Source organism: Cheilinus undulatus, linkage group 7 (genome assembly GCF_018320785.1).
Source record: "Cheilinus undulatus linkage group 7, ASM1832078v1, whole genome shotgun sequence".
In the NCBI taxonomy this organism is placed as follows: domain Eukaryota; kingdom Metazoa; phylum Chordata; class Actinopteri; order Labriformes; family Labridae; genus Cheilinus; species Cheilinus undulatus.
Genome location: NC_054871.1, coordinates 31,945,386 through 31,966,489, shown reverse-complemented (window position 1 = coordinate 31,966,489; position 21,104 = coordinate 31,945,386). Strand labels below are relative to the sequence as shown.

Sequence of the window (21,104 nt, the reverse complement as noted above, 5' to 3'; positions counted from 1 at the left end):
GGATACTGTTTTCTTTAAATGTAATGTTATCGTCTGCTTATATTTGCCTATATATGTATATATATATGTATATATATATATTGTCTTTTCCTACTTTTTTTATATTTTACCATTTTAACTGCTTTTCAAGATCATTTGTGTCATTTGCATTCCTTCTATTTGTGTTGATTTTTGCTGGCTTTGTGCTTTAGTTTTTTACAACCTTTTGTTTAATTTTATAGACCTCTGTTTGGTTCGATTGTTAATGTTATTTTATTATTCCCTGAGTTCATGACCTTGTCTGTTAAAGCACTCTGAATTATCCGTTTTTTAAAAGTGCTACTTAAACAAAGTTATTATTATTATTATGACCTAACAAGAGGAAAAAGAAGTTTATAGGTGACACCAACCCCTACCAGTGTGGCTTGTAACATTATAATTCCAGCGCGACCTGAGCAGTGAAGTCGAAGCAGCTGCTTGCATTACACAATGAATGGGGATACATTTTCAATGTTAGTTCTTGTGCAGTGTGTGCTAGTGGCACGCAGGCTGTGATTTCATATTATCTCATAAAAGACTGTAATTTTTGCATGATGTAGTACTTGAAAGATTTGCCTTTAAGTTTGCAACAGTGTCATTACTGCACTTTGTAGAAGTAATTTAATAAAAAAAAACTTTTAGTTTCATGAAAATATTAAGTTATTTTGAAATATCGAAATCATGCACACTTGTGTGTAAGATGTTCTGGTATGTAAGTCACAGATAATGTTTTAGATGAAAAAACAGGTATTAAAAGTGCCAGTTAGGTAAGTGATTCAAAGCCATACTTGAAAACATATTAGAAAGCTCTATGTTATATACACAATAGGTAACTGTTTAAGACTGATTGTGTTGGCAGAGTGTGTACTTGCACTCAGGCTGTTTAAAAATGAGGTATTGCTCCAATGAAAAATAAAAGCTAAACATTGTTGTCCTCTTTTAAAAACAGTATCTCTCACCTGTCCATCCTCTGGCGCACTCGCACTTAAACTTGTCGAGCGACAGCAGAGTGCAGACACCTTTGTTGGCACAGGGGTTGTTGGGGTAACAAGTCGAGTTCTGTGGTGTTTGGCAGTGCTGTCCAGTGTAGCCAAGGGGACAGGTGCAGCTTGCACTGCCCGGCACAGGTACACCGGCTGACATGGACACAGAGCAGTTCCCTCCATTCAGGCAGTAGCCAGGTTGACAAGGGTCCTTGTGGTGGCAGTATTCACCCAGAAAGCCAGGAGCACACCTGGACACACAAAAAGACAAAATTTCAATGATGGAGTCAGCCCACTAACAGCTCAGACAATAAAGATAAAAGTCAAGTTAAACAAAAGTCAGATTTACATGTCTTTGGGCATTATACAGCGACAAACAAACTAAACAAAAGAGTGAGTTTCAGTCAGGTGCGCGTAGTTCATCACATCAGGCAGCAGCAATGATAGTGAAGACCAACAATGAACAACAGTCTAGCAGTACAAACACATCAAACGAACAAATGAACCAATGAAAAAGCAGGTAAACTCCAATGTCTATGCACCGTCCTGCTTCTGCTGTTTAGTGATCTAAATGACATTGTGTGGGGAACCATATCCCTCAGCAGGAGTGTTAGTGAAATCTTTGATTATGCATAAAGAGAAAGTACTTATTCAATTACTGCAACCATCAGCCTATATGCTTAATGGGCTGCACTAATTCAGTGCCTTGGTCTCAGAAAAGATTAAAGATAATCACAGCAGAAGGCTTCATGCTTGACAAAGTACAAACACAGCAGAAGAAATCTGAAATGTTAAAATCAGATATAAACTAATTTAGATGATAATTATTATTTTAAAGATAAACAGCTCAAAACCCAGTGTTGTTTGTCCCTGGATCCTCTGCGAGAAAAGGGGGAAGCTGAGCCTGGTAAGAGGGTTAAACTGGGGTCAGTGATGGCAAAGAAGAAGTTAAAATGTAGAAGGATGTGAGGTGGGGTAATCTGGAAGTTGTTGACGCAGTTTGGCAGAAACTAAAAAAAAAGACCAGAGAGACACCAGCAATAAATGCTGTATAAAAACAAAATAAGTACAAATAAAATAGTAATATAATAATGTTTTATAAATGAGTCCCAAGTAAATCTAAGAAACTATCAACTACACCTTCCTTTTAATTTTTCTCTTTTTGTTTTCAGAAAATGATTCAGCATTCTGCCTAACAGCCAAGAGGAAATCACAATATTACACAACACGTTCACCAGAGCTCTCAACAGAGACAATGACCCCCTCCTCACTTTCTATTCCTCTGGTTTCCAAGCTCCTCCTACTTTCCCTCACCACTTCTCTGCCTGACAGTATTTGGTCAGATGGGTTATTTTTCATCAGCATTAGTCAGGTCATTTCCTGTGTTTGCTATTTCCGACATATTTGTGGGTATGCGTGTGTGGCACATGGCAGACACCCTGTCTAGGGACTGTGGGCGACAAAGCAACCCGCTGCCTCTTAGACAGGCCTCTAAACCTGCCTCCCCAGGGGGGTTCAGGTAACATAATAGGAGAGCAGAGATACAGAGCACAGTTACTAGAACACACATTCACACACACAGATAAACTAACATGTCTTTCATAACCATTTCTAATGAAGAAATTATGCTTGTGTTTTAAATAAGCAGACCTGGAGCATATGAAAACAGAACACTGAAGAAGGCAGAACAGAGATTGGTGTTGGGAGCCACATAAAACAGGGGAAACGGGAATTATCTGAAATGTAGTCCCACGCTTGCTGACTTGTATTTATTATTGGCAGACCCACCCTGAAGCAGCTTGAAGATATTAGGTTGTGAGTGCATGGGAACGAAGGAGAGTCATGAATCATGCCATGCAGAAGTTTCACAGATCAATCACATCTGTGATACGTCTGCCGGCTCAATGAGTGAGTCACATTGTCTTTTCAAAAAAGAAAAGACAACATCAAGAAACAGATCCCAACTCTGACTAACTTATTTGGCATATGCGTAGACATCAAATGAATTCTAGTATGCACAAACAAAAACACTTATTTGGAGAGATACCATCATATTAAGCAATACATTCATGAACTGCACTTTTTCTTTTCTACAGATGGTGAGACAGAAGACCTTAAAAGGGTTAGTTTGGTATTTTTGAAGAGAGCTTGTATGAGGAACTTGTTAGTAGTAAGTGTATCAACCACAGGAGATGCTGGTCAGCATGACCCCTTAAAGAAGAGACCAGCTGGATTTCAGGCACAGGTTTTCAGTCTATGTGGACAGGGTCAATTGCACCCTGTAGTTTAGCTGGTTTTGTGAAAACCAGCAAGACTATATTGTCATCTACATTAAGGCTCTTTTTTCCTTTATTGCAATTGGAATTCAATATTCAATTATTTCAAAGTTCTTCATCTTGTTGATTTTTCAACAAACAAAAGCAATCGCAGGGTGATTTTGAAAAAATATATATAAATCTCATTGCAATTATTCCAACTAATATTACAAATGCAAAGGGAATGGTTATATTCAGGGGGAGGTAAGTGTTATATCATTCACATTTTTAATAAAAATGCATCTACAGAAGTAAGGGACGTAAGATTTTTGGTTAATCAAAAACAGATTACCATGGATTGATTGTGTGATGTGTAGAGCATAACATCACTGTTGCAAAAAAAGTATCAAACTGGTATTTTGACACAGATTCCAGGTTAAAGAAATACTGCATCTTCGGCAATTTGAAAATTGCAGTAGGACATATTCACAGAGCTTCACTTTCAGTTGGCAAGCAACTTTTTTAAAGCACTGATTTTACACAAAATATGTTCCTTTGTCAGCAACACACTGATCAGCTAGTTAGTTCATACTTTGCACCATGGTCCCTCCAGAAAACATTGCTTATCCTGTAATGGTTTCAGGCACTAAAAAAAATATTAAAAAATTATCAATCTTATTGCTAGTGGTCTTGTTAGCTTTTACAGGTCATAGCCTATAGAATAGTGGTCCTCAACTGGTCTAGTGTAAGTCAAAACCCACCACAACCTCCTTTAAAACAAATCATGACCTAAACTTATAAATGTCCAGGTATAACTGTATGATTTAATGAGAAATTAAGAATTTTTGAACAAAAGATGTGATGGAACAAAGAAATGGAAACAAGTTCTTAAAAATGCACTTCATAGACTTTTTGCTACAATTTTTTTCCAGGCACATCTGCCACCCACTAGAAATGGCTTCAAAACCAACTTTTAGGCCCTGACCCACCGCATGATAACCAGTGATACTGAGGCCATAGTATTAAAGTCCTTTTCTTTAATAACTGCTCACATTAGATTTGCAAAAGAGGCTCAAATACTAATAAGAGACAGCTAAGCACATTTTTTTGTCACTTACGCATTTTTGACAGTTACAAAACATGCAAATCATTGATCTCATCATGAAATTTAAAGTTTATTTTCCTTAAATGTTTTCCTCAATTATTCTCTTTGCTTAAACTCATGGTGTGGGTGGTAAACAGATAAACTAGATACTAGATCAGTGATGTATGATCTTCAAAGACAACACAGACTTCATGCCTCCTGACCTCAACTCTCACTGATTAGACACAGCCACCCTCCCTCTTCCTTTTCTCCGTCCCTGTATCAGTATGTCTGTGGTGCAACCCCATCTACACACCCCCTAAACACATGCCTATACACAAACACACGCACACATAAATACACAAACACAAAGATGTCCCTCTTCAGCTCAAACACAAACACAGCTTGGTTGTGATATCACAACAAGTTGGCTGTCCTGGGAATTAGGACTGCTTTTTTGTTTTCTTTTTTCTTTTTAATCTCCAGGGTGACCTTTCCACCTCCTCTCATGGAGTAATAGCATGGCCCTCTGCCCTGTGACATACATCACGTTAGTAGGCCGTCACACAAAGACCAGCATGTCCAGGTTAATGCCAGGTTTATGTTGCACTGGGAACATTTCACACATTCTCACTTTAAAACTATGAGAAATATGAGACACATTTTCAAAGTCAAGTATAGTCACTTCAGTGAGACAGAAGAAATCTGAAACTGTTGCTTTATCCTACTGTTCAGCCTGATTACAAATCTTCTGAACCTAGAATCAGCCTCAATGCAAGTCTTGTTGTTAACTCAATGTGCAAGACAAAAAAGTGATTTAATTCCTACACAGTCGTATTGTGCAGAAAACAAAAATTATAACTTGGAGATTTTTGTGAAAAATTAAAAAGATCCAAAGAAACCTCAAGTAAATTTGATCGCTGCTACCTAACCAGTGTTAACAGAACCACATGCCACGGCGTCAGGAAATGATACCACCCTGTCCTTCTGGTTTCACTGCCTGATAGAGAGCTCATTATTAGCCTCTGGCTGTATCACTAGAGCCCGAAGCAAACAGACAAGGCCGTGCATGATTCGCATTATTGTCAGGGAGTGGCGTCTTTACTGAGAAAGAGACAAACTAGTACTCAGGGGACTGTCTGTGCCTGAATTCATTACAAGAGCAATTCTGCTAAATTCTGATGCACAAAATAGAGACCACAGATTAATACATGTATACCTTTAATATATGCAGTAAACGGCACTCTCAACAACGCAGTAAAGAGTTTCTGCAGCCAAATTCCTCTATGGGATCCTTTGTTTTGCTCCATGAGGATTTTTTTCCTCCTTCTCTCTCCATCCTTCTCTTAGCTTGTGCTATTTCCTGAAGCCCTTCTTTCCCTCTCTTTCTCACTCCTCCACCTCTCATTTCTAACCCACTCTTGAGGTGTCAGGTTTCTACAGCTGGTTCACATTAGCGCCCCCAACTCAAACCACCCCCCACCCCCATCCTCTGTCTCTCCCTCTGCACCCCTTCTCTTCGTCTTTCTCCCCCACCATCTCCTCCTCCTCTACCTCATGCTGACCTCTGCCTGTCCTGGCTGGCCATCGGGGCTTCACAGAGCAGAGAGGGGTGGGTTGATTTTTACTCGCTCATAAAATGTCTAAAAGCTTCTTTCCTTTCCTTTAATTCCCAGGTCCTGAACTCCCCCTCACTCTTTCTCCTCCTGTCCCCAATCACTAAATCCCTCTTACTTTTGAGCTAATTCTCTCCTCTTACCTCTCCACCTTTCTCTCTTTCACTAGAGCCCCACCAACAACACCTCCCCCAGCCACTATTCTAGTCTCAGCAAAGCTTAATAACTCCATCATGCTCTCACCCTATGGCCATCACAGATAAACAGAGTGAGAAGGAAAAAGGGGGAGCATACACAAGCTCGTATTTCAATACCTGGATCATTCCCTGCCTTGGCTGGAGTAAAGGTGACCTTTTCACCGTACAGTAATCCTGTATATGCATGCATGCATTTCATCATTCAAGTTTTGTACATGTTACTAGCACTGCTAATGCTTCAGTGCAAAACTGTGCTGTAAGCATGGTGCTGTATGTCAGGAACTAAGGATTCTTGGCTGACTAACTAGCTGTTAGGTGTCTGCAAATTCCTTTTAAGAAATGTCAGTGGCATTAAACAGTTGTGATGGGTTTTAGAGTGCATTCAAAAATATCCACAATACAAAGACTGTCTGCCACTTTAAATTTGCAAATATACTAGTAAATCAGATTACAGGATGGACGTTTTGAAATGTCTAAGGCTAAGTCTAAGGCAGAGTAGTTTGGTTAAAATCATAGTCACATGTTTTCCTGATATCAATATGCATCACAGTCTGGCAGACAAACGCTTCATATACAGTAAGTATATCAGAAACTTTCCTCAAACATAGTAGTTTCTAAGTAACAAAGATGAGCTCTCACAGTCATATCAGCGCTGGATGTGTCATAAACTGAACAAACAGACTTGATCAGATCAAAGTAAATTGTGAACTAAAGCAGATCAAGGTGGACCTGCAGAAAACATCTACAACACTGTATAAAAATGAGACACACAAGGCAGGAGGCAAGGCTGGACTAGCTGTGCTGATGTGTGGATGACAAAACTAAAGATGAAATGGTTACAGTTAAATGGAAAATAACACTAAAATAAACATTACGGTATCAGAATAAAGCTCAATAGGTTGCTTGCTGTCACATGATCCAATGATGACACGAAAATATCAGATGAGGAAAGGAAGTGAAGACAGGGTTATGCAACTGGAGAAAAGTTATATTAAGGCTCTAAATCGACCTGCACATTGCAATTATCGTCAGAAAATTTCTACAAACATTGGCACTAGATTATATAAAAGAGGAGTAAGTGTGTGGCTGTATGGGGATGTTCTTGATGTTTATGTGTCCCAAACACCTAATAATTAAGAGCATTTTATGGACGAAATGGCTACCGGTTTTAATGACATTGGTGATAAAATTTCTTGGAATGCTTAATAATTATCGGTACCAATAAATTATTGGCTGATGTTGCATATATTTTACATATTTTTATTATCCCAATAGTAAAATTTTAACCAATAAAATCCACCGATAGTGAAGGCATTTGTTTTCTTTCTCACAAGACTACACATTCCGAAACAGCAGTTGGTGCCACAGTATGAGACCCACTGTTAAGCACCAGAGAAGAAGAGGAAGCAGCCTCAGTACTAAGAGGCTAACAACAAGGTGGAGTTATTCAGTATTTACGGGGACGATAACACGACAGTGTTTGTAAAATTTGCCACGCAAAGATCCTGAAGAGTGGAAAAAAGTTGAGTTTTAACACAACGGATCTTTTAAGTCACTTGTTAAAAAGAAGCAGCAGTAGCCGCTGGTCAACAGCCTTAGCCGCAGGCTTTAGGACCAAGCCAAAGGCCAATACCAGGCAGAGTGCTTATTCAGCAGGCATTGGAAACTGCAGAAAGTTTGCCAGAGCCAAAAGGCAACACTATTAATAACAAAATCAGTTGTCAATTATCAGTTATCAGTATTAGTTCAGAAAATACTTATTGTGCATCACTAAAAATTTCCCCATGGTTAGCATACCATTCAAATTAAAATATTATTAAAACTGTTAGCGATAATCAGGCTTTAATGTTAAAGTAAATAAAGTCCAGATAGAGAGGGATAGCTTACTTAGGTGAATGGAAGAGCACACAGATTGACTTGGCCTAAAAAGAAAACATGAAAACATTCAGGGACACGAGACATCATTGCCTCTCCTCTGCTGTCTTGCTTGCAATGCAGTATGCTGCCAACCTTCAGCTTGGGGGGGGGGGGGGGACAACTGTGGTAGCAATATGCAGTGACTGGCTGAGCTGCTCTTCATCTGGTCAGATGATCTGTAAAAGTGCCCCTAAACTTTGAAGTAAGTCCAGTAAGTTAAAAATAATATCCTAGCGTTGAAATGCTTGTTGAAATCAGCAGAATAGATGTTGGTTAGCTCACCTGACGAGCTGTAAGGCTGTTATGATGTGTTTGTTTTTCAGCAATAAAAAAATAGTTAAACCAAATAGATTCATGACCAGATTGACTTTTAACTCAAGCTCTACTCAGACAATGCCACCTCTGTTAAAAATCTGTTGTTGTATTGTCTTTCCACCAACAACAGTTAACTATTCAGTGTAGCATTGACATGGACTCAAGCTTGATAAGGAGCTTAAGGTTGAAAACATGCTTTTCTGTGTTGATTCATTGGTAACTTTGGTACTTCTCTGTCTTTTCAAATGTAAACATTTAAAGCATGTGGTATCAAAATAGTTTTTAAGTATTTTGACAACCTTATTAACAAAAGGCCCTTGTTAATGTACATTTGATAGAGTTTTCATGGTTACTTTTAACAAGTTAATATTTTAATGATTAGTCAAACAAGAAATGTATATTACTCAGTGCTGCTCATTTGATATTAGGGCTGAAACGATTCCTCAAATTATTTGGGTGATTCCATTCAAAAAATTCCTTGAGGCAAATTATCTTCCTTGAGGCTTCACTTAAATCAGTCCTGTATCCATATGCCCATGCTGTAAGCCTGGACATCGCACCGTGTGTTGCACAGTGTGCTGTGTTTAGCGTGGACGGCTATTTCTATGGCACAATGTTACTATAACAGAAAATGCATGATACCAAAATCACGAGTGAAGAGAAGTTGATGCAGTGATGTTTACAGGCACTCGTCCTGTTTTACGCAGCCAGTGTCTGTGCCTTCATGGAAAATATGGCACTATACCTGCACTGGTGAACCTACGCAGAACTCTGAGTTTACACGCTGCCTTCATGACTTACTGGTGTGAGACAGCGCTTAGTTTGTGTCTGCAGACTTCAGGGAATTTTCTAAACTTCTCTGATTGACCCGACAGTCTTGTAGAAAACTGTCAGGCTTCACGATTCAAGTCCTGTTTTGGTGCTTTCTCTCTCTCCCTCTCTTCTGAGTTCGGTGGATGGTCTTAAAAGGTCAGATTTTTATGGTGAATGAACTCACAAACAAAAATGTGCAAAAATTAAAAGTGAACCCCCTTTGACAAATAGACCATATTCCTGCAATTTAAAGGTTCACCTTTCAGACATCATCAGACCACTGTGTGAATGATGGAATTTTATTCTTGCTAGAATGTGAAATATTAGAATTATGCATAAAGTAGAGGATGTTAAAATGATTGTGTGTCCCTTTACTTTAATGACAGATTGGAGAATAGAAATAAACTACAACAGAAGAAATAAAGTGTTGCCACAAACAATGTCCTGGGATAGGATCCCTAAAACCCCAAATATGGCATAATTTTATGTAATTATTTAACTTTCTGTCCTGATAACTTTCAGAAATGTAAATTGCCATCAGAACTTCATTGTACTTTGTAAAATATATTTTCTTTAGAGAATCTGTTAATACCAATTTTTAATACAGGCCTAGAAGTAGTTCATTTAATGGGCCCAGCTTCTTTTCTCACTTGCCTAGTACCCTCTTAAAAAAGCAAAAGTGATTGGTAAAAAAATGCAATATTTCTTCTTAGAGCACTTGATTATCGACAGAAGAATCAACAGAGCACTCAATTACAAAATGCATCGATTACTGCAGCCCTATTGTATATAACATGTTTTTAATAAAGGTTCGTTCGTTCGTGGTGTTCCAAAGCATACGCCACGGATTTTATTCAAGTGATATTTTAAGCATTTCTGTGAGCAAGCATTTTTATATGATCTTTACTTATGTGACTGGGAGAGGGTATATTTGATTCCTGATCCTGACATGGCTTTCTCTTATTTTAAATAATTATTTTATCCGTTGTAAATAAGCATGCTCCTCTCAGAAAATTTAGGGTTAAAGGGCATGACAACCCCTGGTTCTCAGATAAACTCTCTGATCTCGTTCATAAACGAAATGTTGCACGGGCAGCTGCAAGAAAATCTAAATCTGAATCAGACTGGACATATTTTAGACAATTAAGAAATAAATGTACCCTTTTTATTCGTAAAGCCAAATCTGAGTTTTATGTAAATCAGACAACTGAAAATGTATCTGATCCTTCTAAGTTTTGGAGGACAGTAAAGGGCTTGTCCTCTGCTGCTGGACAAAGATTTGTCCTGCCACAGATGATAAAGTTAGGAAATGAGACCATAACAGACAAAAAGAAAATTCTAAATGTGCTAAATGAACATTTTGTGTCCTCTGGCCTGCTTTTTGAAAGCCAAAAACACCTGCATCTCCCTGAAACCTTTACAAATTCTGGAGATGAGCGTCTTAATTTAGATTTTTATTTAATTCCTTTTAGTGTCAATGAAGTTCTTAAATCAGCTCGTCCTGATGGCCAATTTTTTTTTTTTTTAATTGCTGCAGAAATAGTTGTTGAGCCTTTAAATTATATTTTCAACCGGACATTAGGGGTGAGTACATACAGTACGTTGGTGGTGTTCCCGCTATATTTCACAGCAGCAAGACCAAGCTTGCAAACGGCATTTCCTTTCTTTAACTCGCTGTTTGTGTGAGCAAGTCGTACTTTACTAACAACTCAGCTAAAATATACATTTTTATTTTTTTACCAAAAAATCAATATTAAGAGTTGAAGTATTGATATTGTATAGGATGTCAAAGTATCGTGATATATTGCCGTATCGATATTTTTTCACAGCTCTACCAGACATTGGAAAATGGTACAATACCAGAGATATGGAAAGCTGTTTTTGTCACCCCAGTTTTGAAAGCTGGTGATCCTACTAGTCCAAATAACTATAGACCAATTTCTAAACTGTCAGTTTTAGCAAAAATGCTTGAAGGGTTGATCTATAACCAGTTAACAGGATTTTTATTACAAAATGGCATTTTAAACGAGCTGCAGTCTGGATTTAGAAAGAAACACAGTACAGTCACTGCTGCTACAAAGGTTTTAAATTATATTATAAATGCCATTGACTCTAAAAAACACTGTGTTGCACTTTTTCAAGATTTATCTAAGGCCTTTGATACTGTTAACCACTCTGTCCTGTTACAGAAGCTGGCTGATATCGGATTTTCCCCAGCAGCACTAAAATGGTTTGCAAATTAAGTGGTAGATGGCAAAGTGTTAAAGTTGATGGTCAGTTATCCAGCTTTTTAAATGTTCAAAATGGTGTCCCACAAGGCTCCATATTGGGTCCAATTTTATTTATTGTTTACATAAACAAGTTGTGTATGAATGTTTCTGAGGCACAGTTTCATTTCTATGCGGACGATACAGTCATGTATGCATCGTCCTCTTCCCTAGAAAGTGCGACTAATAAACTACAGGCGGCCTTTAATGTTGTCCAGAGAAACCTCTATGACCTAAGACTTGTTCTTAATGCCAACAAGACCAAAATGATGTGCTTCTCACAGTCTAAATCACAAGTTCAAGGCAGTGTTCAGATTTTTACCTCAAACAATGAGGCAATTGAATGTGTTGAAATATGTAAGTACCTCAGCTTTTTGTTAAAAGAAAATCTGTCTTTTAACCATCATATTATCTGGCAAAGAAACTGAGGGTGAAATTGGGTTTCTTCTATCAAAACAAATGCTGTTCTTCTTTTGTTGCAAGACAGAAACTCATTCAATCAACATTTTTGTCTGTAATGGATTATGTTGCTGTTCTTTACATGCGTGCTACCTCGTCCTCTCTGAAAATGCTGGACTCAGTCTACCATGCTGCCTTGCGATTTATCACTGATCTGGGTTTTCGGACCCATCATTGTGTTTTATATGAGAAACTTGGTTGGTTGTCCTTATATAACAGAAGGATGGAACATTAGTATATATTTCTTTATAAGGCTATTTTACATGAATTACCTTCTTATCTTTGTACTTTACTGACTCCAAAAGCTGTCAGTGGCTTTAATCTTCATTCTCATGGACTCATCATGTATGAGATTCCTCGCACTCGCTCCGTCTTTTGTCAAAGAGTTTTTAATGTTTTTGCTCTATCACCTTGGTCAGAGTTACAGGGTCATCTTAAACTTGAACATTGTGTTAGTTTAGGAGATTTCAAAACTAGAATTAGGGAACATTTGACCAGTGTGTGCACATGTTTTTCTGCTGAAAGCTGCTGATTTGTTGATTGATGTAACCTATGTTCTATGTCCTGTTCTAATGTCATATATGTGAAACTTATTGTTCTGCTGTCTTGGCCAGGACTCCCTTGTAAAAGAGATTTTTGTATCTCAATGGGAACAAATCCTGGTTAAATAAAGGTTAAATAAATAAATAAATAAAATAAAAAATATACATAAAATTTGATGAAGTAATTTCATTTGACATTATCAGCAGTTTTTTCAACATTTCGAGCAAACGATAATATTGTCATAACACTGATAACCATGATATCTTAGTTTATGATAACAGTGATACAACATTTTAATATAGTTTCATCTCTTGAGTGTTTAAAGGTTCAATCTTGTAAAGTCACTGAAAAATACAGTGCACCAAGAGAGCCCATTCATCAGCATGGGCTACAGAGGGGAGGAGTCCTGTTCTACACTGGAAAAATTAAATGCACATAAAGTCAGACATAAAGGTTAATTTATGGGTGTTTTGGGGATATGGAAACTCTGAATGTTTTACTTAAATAATCATTAGCAGCAGCATAGTCGTAGTCCAATGGCGTGTTTCTTTCTGCACACTCCCTTGCTGCTCAGAATAGTTTTCTGTAATTTTCAAAGACAAAAGCAGACACTGCAAAAATAACATCACAGAGGAGACAGGAAGAGGGAGGTGAAAGAGTGATGTCAAGAAGAGAGAGAAAGACATAAAAAAAAAAAACGAAAGATGGATGGAGTGAAGGGTGCAATGAGGTGGAAGTCAAAGCCAGAAATGTAATGAGAGAGACAGACAGAGAGAAAAGGAAGCCAGACAGTCTGACTGAAAAGCATCTGTGTCGACTGAATAAAGCGAGCAGAGTAGGGTGGAGTCCAAACTCAGGCCGTGTGGTAAAATCTGAGACTGTGTTTAGAAACAAGTTCAAAAAGACTCATCAGCGGTACTGTGGTACAAAGCATAGGACCTATTTTCTCTCCCAGTGCTCCATCTGCATGTTTCTCTTAGCTGTTCTGTCATTATCCTGCTTCTGTGATTGTTAAAAGGAGTCCTTACAATAGGTTGTCCGCTCATCAAAGTAACTGAGATCTGAGCCATGAATAGTTCTGCATGGACCAAGGATCTGACAAAATCAAATATACCGCAACATACAGTTGGCCTGACTGATTTCAAACAACTACCAATATGCTGGTGCCAAATATTGAAAGATTAAATTATTGAATAAAAAAATTGTTGGTGCTCTTTACAGATTTCCCTGCCAATTCCACTCACGTATTCACTTACAGCGTCGTTTGTTACATGAATGAGGGTAGCATGAAATGGTTTTTCATTAGCCAAAGAAGGAGATGACTGTGTGATAAAAGAAGAAGAAGAAGGCTTAATGATGTTTAGCAGCTGTGTGAACTGCTATTAAACAATGAATAGTGATGAGGGATAAAACTGATACCAAATTACAGTGAAACATTATAATAATGCTGCACTTTGAGGGAAGGTGCACATCTGAAATGCAACTCTTCCATCCTTGTGTAGAAAATTTTAACCACCTTTATCTTTTCTTCATTTCAAAAGTCTACATGAAATTACTAAAGACTGTAAGAAAAGAATATGGTTGATTTTCTTTTATTACTACTTCAATGGTAATTATTTGACTGGCTAACAGCACCCAAAGCCAAAGTTTATTTTGGTAATAAGTAGGGCTGTTCAAGATTGATTGAGTTAATCTCAATTAATTAAGGTCAGCAATTAGCGCACACATTTTTTTAAAGTCTTGACTAACCGCATGCTATTGTTTTCAATAAACACTGGTTAAGATGCGTCAGCATCTCCCTGCAGCCACAGTGATGTAAAATGCATCCACCACTGCTCCTTGATGTCTCCTTTCACTCTGAAAAACTCACAGATGACTCAGTGGATGTGTCAGAAGTCTATCTAGTTATGCTTTGTATTTGCACCACTTTTACGGACATAAAGTTCCAAATGGATAAATTAAGATTATTGGAATTTATCTAGTAGTTTTATGGTTGATATAGTTCTTTTACTTTTATCAATGACCAAATAAAGCTTCAGTACATTGTTACATCATAAGGGTCTGGTCTCCTTTGGTGAATGTATAGACAGCATGTGAATTTGTGACAAAGTCGAGGTACCTTTGACCCTACACTGTCATCATCAGTGTGTGACAGAGAGCCACTTGCCACTTGGCTGTATGTGGGTTTATGGTCTGGTTGCTACATTCCCCACTGTTTTGTAAGGCTTCCTCTTTCTGAGAGAGGGCTTGAATCTCCAAATGTCTGGTGTGTATCTGTGCTTGCATGTGTTTTATTCTATGGATGTGCATTTGCCTTAGGAGCTATGTCTTCATATTGGTGATTTTGCGGGTAAAAAAAAAGGGGGGGAGTCATATTCAAGTTACAATTGTGCACAACAAATATGATGAAAACAGCTGCTCAGGCTTTAGGAAATTTAGATCATTTTCCACATAAAGATACAAAATTAATTGTTAAAAAGTTGATTAATAGCTATTAAAAATAAACTTTAATCAGTGTCATGGTTTGCACTGATGAATGAACTACTTGTTCCATCACATCCTCATAAGACTGAGCTATATCTCTATCTCCAAAATACTGAACCCAACATGAAAAATGAACTGTGCCAGCATGTGAACCTGCCCCAGGCTCAAGGTGCCCCTGACTCTGCAGGAGACACACACAGACAGAGCACATACACCAACAAGTACACAAAGAAACTCTTATCATTGTGGTTCCAGTCTCGACCACATGTACAGCACTGTTAGCTGAGCTGTGGGAAGAAGATAAGTCTTTGGAGCGTAAGGGCGGGAAATCACTGCAGTGGGTGCATATCTGCTGCTCAAGTGTTTGTTGACTTTAGTGTGGATCACATGCCTGATGTAGTTAAAATTCGTGGATGAGGTGTGACTGTGTGAAACTGTTTTTTTTCCCATTTTTTTGTATTTGTTCTCTTTCCCTCTAACATCTCTCACTGACCAAAAGACAGGAAATTGAGAAGAGATGCGGACAAGAAAGCACACCAGTGGTAGAAAAAGGGCAACATAAAGCAGCTAAGACTGACAGGTATCAACTGCCGGAGCAAAACTATTTAACATCGGTCCTAAAACATGGAGACAAGAAAATTTGGAGCAGGTATGATAGAATAAATGAAAATAGGAATAACCTAGATCTCAACAACAACAGGATTAAGAGGCCTGGTGAGCTGTGTCCAAGAACTTCTACAGCAGAGGGAGGGACTGAGTCACGGAGGGATGACTGACAGTTTGATGAAGGAGGTGTCGCAAGAGGGAAATTACACTCCTCTCTCTCTCTAGCCCCCCCCCCGGCTCACTCATCATTAGTGAAGAGTTTTGCTTCGAGGGATTCCTCCTCAAATTACTTGAAAAAGACATCCTCTTTTCTTTTGGCCCTTTCTCTTCCTCTGTCTGCCCCATGGGCAAATTCTACCTGTCAGATCAAACAGGTCTGCACAACACAATAACTATTCACTTACTCTTAAAAAATGCTTCTTTTTGATAACATTAAAGCATAACAGTGGCTGTGAGAGAAAAAGAGTTGAGAAAGAAACAAGCAATGAAGGTGAGTGGGAGTTAATCAGTTTGCACCACAACCATTGCACACAACATTGAGAAAATAATGGTTCTGACAACATAATATGTGTAGCACTCTTGTGCTTGAGTCGAGTGTTCAGGTATTATCTCAGAATCAGACTTTAGATCAGAGTCCCCTATGGCCCACAAACTGGACACTCCTTCCTCAGCCAATACATCATCCCTTTACCAATGATGTCGGCCCCAAAGTAATCCAACAAACCTGTGACACGCACAAATTCACACAGACCTAGACTCTAGAAACACACCTCTTTGTCACACCCAGGGCTGATGGCTTGCAGTGTCACCGGTTTGACAGCTTCTCTGCAGCCAACCCTTCAAGTCAGCAAGTCAACCTCTCCCATACTGTCTCTCTCTTACAACATCACTATGTCCAAAATGACACACCTTAAGGTTATTACCATGAACAAACTCACACATTTTAAATATACTTTTTCAGCAGTAGTTCTTGTTTACGCTCTAAAATGATCATCTATCATTTTTTCTCAACCCCTTTTCTTAAACATTAAAGAGTTAAAAACTCCTGACAAGGGTAAAAAGACAGAACGAAAGGCACATACTTTACATTGACAAGGGCACAGAAGTTTTCTCAAGATCGAAGGGCGTATGGGACTTAGAAGAGGAAACACTGGGGGAAATCAGAAGAATAACATGCACAGAAGCAAGTTTGGTTGCCAATCAAAACAGGCTTCATCTTCACTGCAGAGCTGTTTCAATATGGAAACCAACAAATACGAAAAGCTTCTCATCACTAAAAACCACGAACAGTGTTCTCCTGTAATAAGATTATCTGGGGACAGTTTATAAAACAATAACACTCCCACTTTCTCCCTACTTTCAGCTTAAATAGAGAATCCTTTTAAATATCATAAATGTTTTATGTAACTAAAAATAACAAACAAATCTTGTTTTAATGGTACAGTTACTCTTGGTCAACCTGAGGTGTGAAACCATGTGACTTAATTAGGCAAGTCCAAGCCAAAAGGCCAAAGTGACTGTTTACTTACAACCGGCTGCCTTTAATACACTGAGCAGACGAATGAACACATAATTCGATTTTAAACAATGAGCCTTTTCACCAGCAGCACAGAGCAGACGGGGCCAGACAGGGGCAAGTATGTCCTTTGTGTGCATGTGGGAGAGTGTGTGCATGTATAGTTGTTTATGTTTGTTCGTAGAAGGCAGAAAAAATTGACTGATGAGTTAATGAGTCTAACAGAAGGCCTGCGCCCTGTCAGCTGACTTCTAAACTGAGAGACTCTTCTTTGATTGTCTTTAGGGCAAAAGTCTCTCACTTTCTTTTATCATCACCACTCTCCTTCAGTTTCATCTAAATGAGAGTGGAGAATACCCACTTGTTGATGAGGACGGACACTTAAGCAGAGCCATGAATCTAAAAGCCCCTCAACTTTTAAAGTGAAGTAGTTAAAAGCAGCAGCAGTTAAATTAAATCAATTTATTTAGAAGCAGAAACATAAAAGTTATAAAAATGAAAAACTCCTACCCTTAGAGGATATGTCAAGCCTGACTGCTACGAATGATTTAAATGTTATTTTAAGCCCTTTTCTACTGGTACAGTTTGCTCATAATAAACACACAGCTGTGACTCTGGGTGCGATGTCTAAAATATCCTAAAGTCTAGAAATCATCTCATCAACGTATGGATTATGTTTCCTTCATCTGAGAAACACTTCTCAAATTAAAAAGCCGTCTCTCCTGAGCTGTCTCTGAAAAGTTCATACTAGCCAATGTTTCATCACGTATTTATTACTGACACACAGCCATTACCCACAGCAGCACACTAGTTCAAAATGCAGCTGCCACACTGTGAGCTTCACTCCTTAAGATCTCATCAGGGTTGTACTAATACTAGGGATGCATGATATTTGCAGACTTCATGGTGAACACTGGATCCCTTTGTAGTCTGCACCATGATTACAAGTCAGTTAAACCATTTATCAAAATTTTTTATTATTTCAGATAGTGATGCACCATTTGTGAAAATCAGGGCTGATGCAGATGTTTTTGCAATAACTGTTGTTACTTGTTTGATTTTTGTGATTGTTAACTTTTCATTCAACAGTTTCATTCCGTTGAAAGAGCAGGCACCCACATACTGAGGCAATAGTGCTCGATACACTGGTTGCAGGATCCTGGCACATGTTTTTCCCTCTACCTATATTTCCTGTCTGTTCAGCTGTTCTATCAAATAAAGGCAAAAACCGCCCCCAAAAGTCTTTAGAATACTCCAGAACCTTAGATCATATTTCAATTATTGTCAGTTTTTTAAAGGAATACAGTAAATAGTTTCATCATCATGCAGAGTCTGATTGACAAATTCCTATTTTTCTACTCACACATGCACACACTCAACAAAAACAATGAGCCTCTTTACACCTGCAGCACAATGTCAAACACTGATTAAGGAATGCAGCTTTTCCTTTTCTTTTTACACAAGTAGCACAGAGTGGAAATTCCTTAAGCTCTGGGAACAGACACACTGTGTGATTCACATAACATTTGATGAAATATGATCAGGTTCATGAACCAGCTATGGTGTTTTTGTTGGGAATTTGGCTCGGGAGTGGCAGTACAATTATAAAGATAGCTCAGTGTTAATTACAAACTAGACTTAGCTGTCAGAAAGTGGAAAGCATAGATCAAACAGGACACTGCTGCAGCACATTTCTTTAAAGGTCTGATTGCACCACAGGTTATAGAAAGTATTTACTTGCAGGTTATTTCAAGTTTAATAACAGTAGGGCATGTGCCAAGACCCCAAAGGCTAACTCTAACAAATGTGGTAAAAATGATTAGCCTACCTGTCATGTTGATGCAGTTAACGAGGTTTCATTGTTTTTCTCATTAATCACACTGAATAACTTACTATACTTTCTGATAAAAATAGGTATGATTGTTCTCTTGATACTTGACACACAAATATCATTGGGCAGTAAAATATGTTGGCAACACTAGAACTATCAATTTTACAGCAGTCGGAGAGTAAAGTAACAAAAACCCCCAAAAAGTCCTAAATAACATCTTGGAGGTGAAAGTGTATGTGTTGGTATTGTTCCCAGTTCTGGTGTACTTTGTCAGACAGAGGAGGCTTTTATTCCCTCTTCCGTGCCAGAGCAAAACCTCATGGTCCCATGGACAAGCTGGAATTGATGTAAAAAACCTATTTCTGCACAGGCTTTCACATCCAATAATACCCTTAAGAGAAGTTTCTGCTGCTGTGTTTACATTGTTCTCAAGGTGTTGTGGTGATGGACGCTTGAATATAACTGACATGTGTGTGTTTTTGCACAGAAACATCTAGTCAAACTTACCTGCAATACACAGTGCCATTACTCAGGGTCAGACATGTTGCATTGTTCACACAAGGAGCCTTATCATCCACACACTGAAGAGCTGCAGGAGACAAAAAGACAAGTTAGAGGGTGGAAATGAGGCCCTATTCACATGGAATTAGTATTACCTAGGGAACTCTCTTATTTTCAATAATCTGACATCTTCCTGTGCAAATTGACCACATCACTAATTTGTAAAGTAAAAAATTCAAGGGCAAATTACCAACCTCGTTTCAGAACACACAGAGGTCTTCTAATTATAGTAATCTATAGGAGTGTGTATTAGCAAGAATCTGGCGATATGATATGTATCCCAGTACAGGGGTATAAAATATATGGTCCTGCATGCAATCTGAAGATGAGGATTTTTCCCATTTGTTGTAGTTAATTAAAATGCTTTGCGATTTTTATGAGAAAATTGGAAAAATAAATCAATATGGAGTAAATGCACTCAAATCTTTTACATATTTCATGGTATATCAGGTTGTATGTCTTTACGTAATGACAAGGTGCTTGTGGAGGGAGACCATGGGACACAAACTGATCCTCATGTCCAGCTTTAAGGACTGATGGACTGTGTCATGAGGAGGACATGACGTGGTGGTCCAGTTATTCAATCGTATTACCGAAGCCTTCATTACTAACGTTCACTACACGGAGCAGGTCCTTACAAGTATTTAAAGTATTTATGGTTGCATGAGTAAAAACCAGCGGTAGCTTCAGCAGGCTTCCTTCACGTTAGCTGTTATCCGCTAAGCTATCGCTATGTTGTCAGGTCCGTTGTGTTGTCTGAGCACTTTACTCTGGTGTGGCTTATCTTACAAATGACTTGACACCTGTCTAAGTTTGTACTGTCTTTTATGTTTTGGAAGCCAAAACAAGTCCACATATCCACTATGAATGCAGCAGAAGCTGCACTGCTGTGTAGGTACAAGCAACCAGCTCGCTCAGACCGGAAGTCTCACATAATCTCGTTGTCTAAGCAGGGGAGAAGAGGCAACTGCTTACTGCCAGCTGGCAGTGCTTACTGCCAACTAGCAGCCAGGGGTGAAATTACACCACAAACTACTGCACTAACAAAGTAAATAATCAATTTAAAAAATATCAACACTACATTTTAAAATATCGATAGAGTATTGCGCCGCGATATATCAGTGTATAGATATGTTCTTACACCCCCAGTAATCGAGAATCAGGTTCTTGGTAATTTGGGGCAGACATTTTTTTTCATGTTCCATGCTACTTTTTCTGCACCCTTTCCAGTTAAAAACAAAACTGTTTTGCACAGTGCAAAAAAAGATTTTGACAAATTACACTACTAATACTGCTTTTTCTTCAACTTACTTAGGTGTTGAAATGACGTTAAGTCACTTAACTGTCCCACCTCCAAACCTTTCCACACATGCACATGCATTTAAATCGCAGCTATCCCCAACTATCACTAGTGAAGAATAACACTCAGTGCATAAGTTGCTGAAAACAAAACAAAAAAGGTTCTTATGTGAGTGAAAAAACATGAGCATGTTAAACCTCTATTACATTAATAGAAGGAACATAACAGTGCTCCTCTTTCTCTCCTTCTCTGATCAACTGAAGATGAACCTATCTGCTAATATCTGATATGCTGATATTTACAAAGTAATCATAGCTGAGGCAAATACCAATCTCTGAA

General features: G+C 38.4%; 1 protein-coding gene across 2 annotated transcripts in view; it reads right to left on the bottom strand.

The window, feature by feature from the left end:
* notch2 (notch receptor 2) overlaps positions 1–21,104 on the bottom strand; it is a 74,023-nt gene that overhangs the window by 24,290 nt on the left and 28,629 nt on the right. For both annotated transcript variants that reach the window (XM_041790853.1, XM_041790855.1), the window contains exons 2-3: positions 19,412–19,493; positions 978–1,252 (exon numbers count right to left, since the gene is read on the bottom strand). In XM_041790853.1, the coding sequence (XP_041646787.1) occupies positions 978–1,252; positions 19,412–19,493 (357 nt within the window). The remainder of the gene's footprint in view (positions 1–977; positions 1,253–19,411; positions 19,494–21,104) is intronic.